The sequence below is a fragment of the Onychostruthus taczanowskii genome, unplaced genomic scaffold (assembly GCF_017590055.1).
Source record: "Onychostruthus taczanowskii isolate IOZ18803 unplaced genomic scaffold, ASM1759005v1 scaffold3583, whole genome shotgun sequence".
In the NCBI taxonomy this organism is placed as follows: domain Eukaryota; kingdom Metazoa; phylum Chordata; class Aves; order Passeriformes; family Passeridae; genus Onychostruthus; species Onychostruthus taczanowskii.
This window is the reverse complement of record NW_024500998.1, coordinates 1-889: the sequence shown is the minus strand read 5'-3', so window position 1 is coordinate 889 and position 889 is coordinate 1. Positions and strand designations below refer to the sequence as shown.

Sequence of the window (889 nt, the reverse complement as noted above, 5' to 3'; positions counted from 1 at the left end):
CCCCCAGTCCCCCGTCCCCGTCCCCGTCCCGCACCTCGTCGCGCAGGGAGCGGTGCCGCGGCTCGTGCCGGATGCGGAGCTGCTTCCCGTCCAGGCACATGGGGAAGCAGCCGTAGAACTTCACCATGGACTCCGCGGCTCTGCGCGGGATCTCCAGGTACGCCTGGGAGAAACGGCCACCGTTCCCAAAAATTCACCCCAAAAAATCTTCCAAAAATTAAAAAAAAACCTCCAAAAAAATTCCCCCAGTTCCAGAAAATCTGCCCCAAATCCCCGCAAAAATCCTCCTAAAATGTCTCTAAGAATACCCCTGAAATCTCATCAAAAATTCTAAAAGAATTCCCCAAAAATCTCCACAAAATTTTTTTCAAAAATTCCCCCAAAAAGAAAATTTAAAAATTCCTCCAAAAACCCCTCCCAAAATTAAAAAAAAATTCCCAAAATTCCCACCACAAATCTTACAAAAATTCCAAAAAACGTCTCAAGAATTACCCAAAAAATCTCCCCAAAATTTAAAAAAAAAAACCCAAAAAATGTAAAAAAACCCCAAAACAAAAAATTCCCTCAACAATTCCCAAAGAATCTCCTCGAATATTGTAAAAAAACTCCCCAAACCCCCCCTCAAAATCCATCACAAATTAAAAAAAAATCCTCAAATCCCTCAAAAATCAAAAGAAACATTCCCAAAAATCCCCAAGCCCCCCGTGCCCCCCAGGAAAGACCTTTTTGTGGGAGGAGAGCACGAGCAGGTCGCGCAGGCCCCCGAAGGGCCTGGCCAGGTTGGAGATGTCCTCGGGGCAGCAGCCCTTGGCCGGCAGCTCGGACACCAGCAGCACGCAGCACTCCTCGGGATCGGCCTGCGGGAGCGCCATTGCAGCCCCGGAGCGCC

The 889-nt window shown here is 48.5% G+C and overlaps 1 protein-coding gene across 1 annotated transcript; it reads right to left on the bottom strand.

Moving 5' to 3' along the window:
• Window positions 1–34: 34 nt before the first annotated feature.
• On the bottom strand, window positions 35–883 carry LOC121339551 (zinc finger protein 638-like; the record flags this gene model as incomplete). The annotated part of the gene is made up of 2 exons (XM_041411394.1): window positions 723–883; window positions 35–163 (listed from the first exon to the last, which is right to left on the bottom strand). Coding segments are annotated over exons 1-2 (279 nt in total), but the record flags the coding sequence as incomplete, so codon positions are not given.
• Between the last annotated feature and the right edge of the window lie 6 nt (window positions 884–889).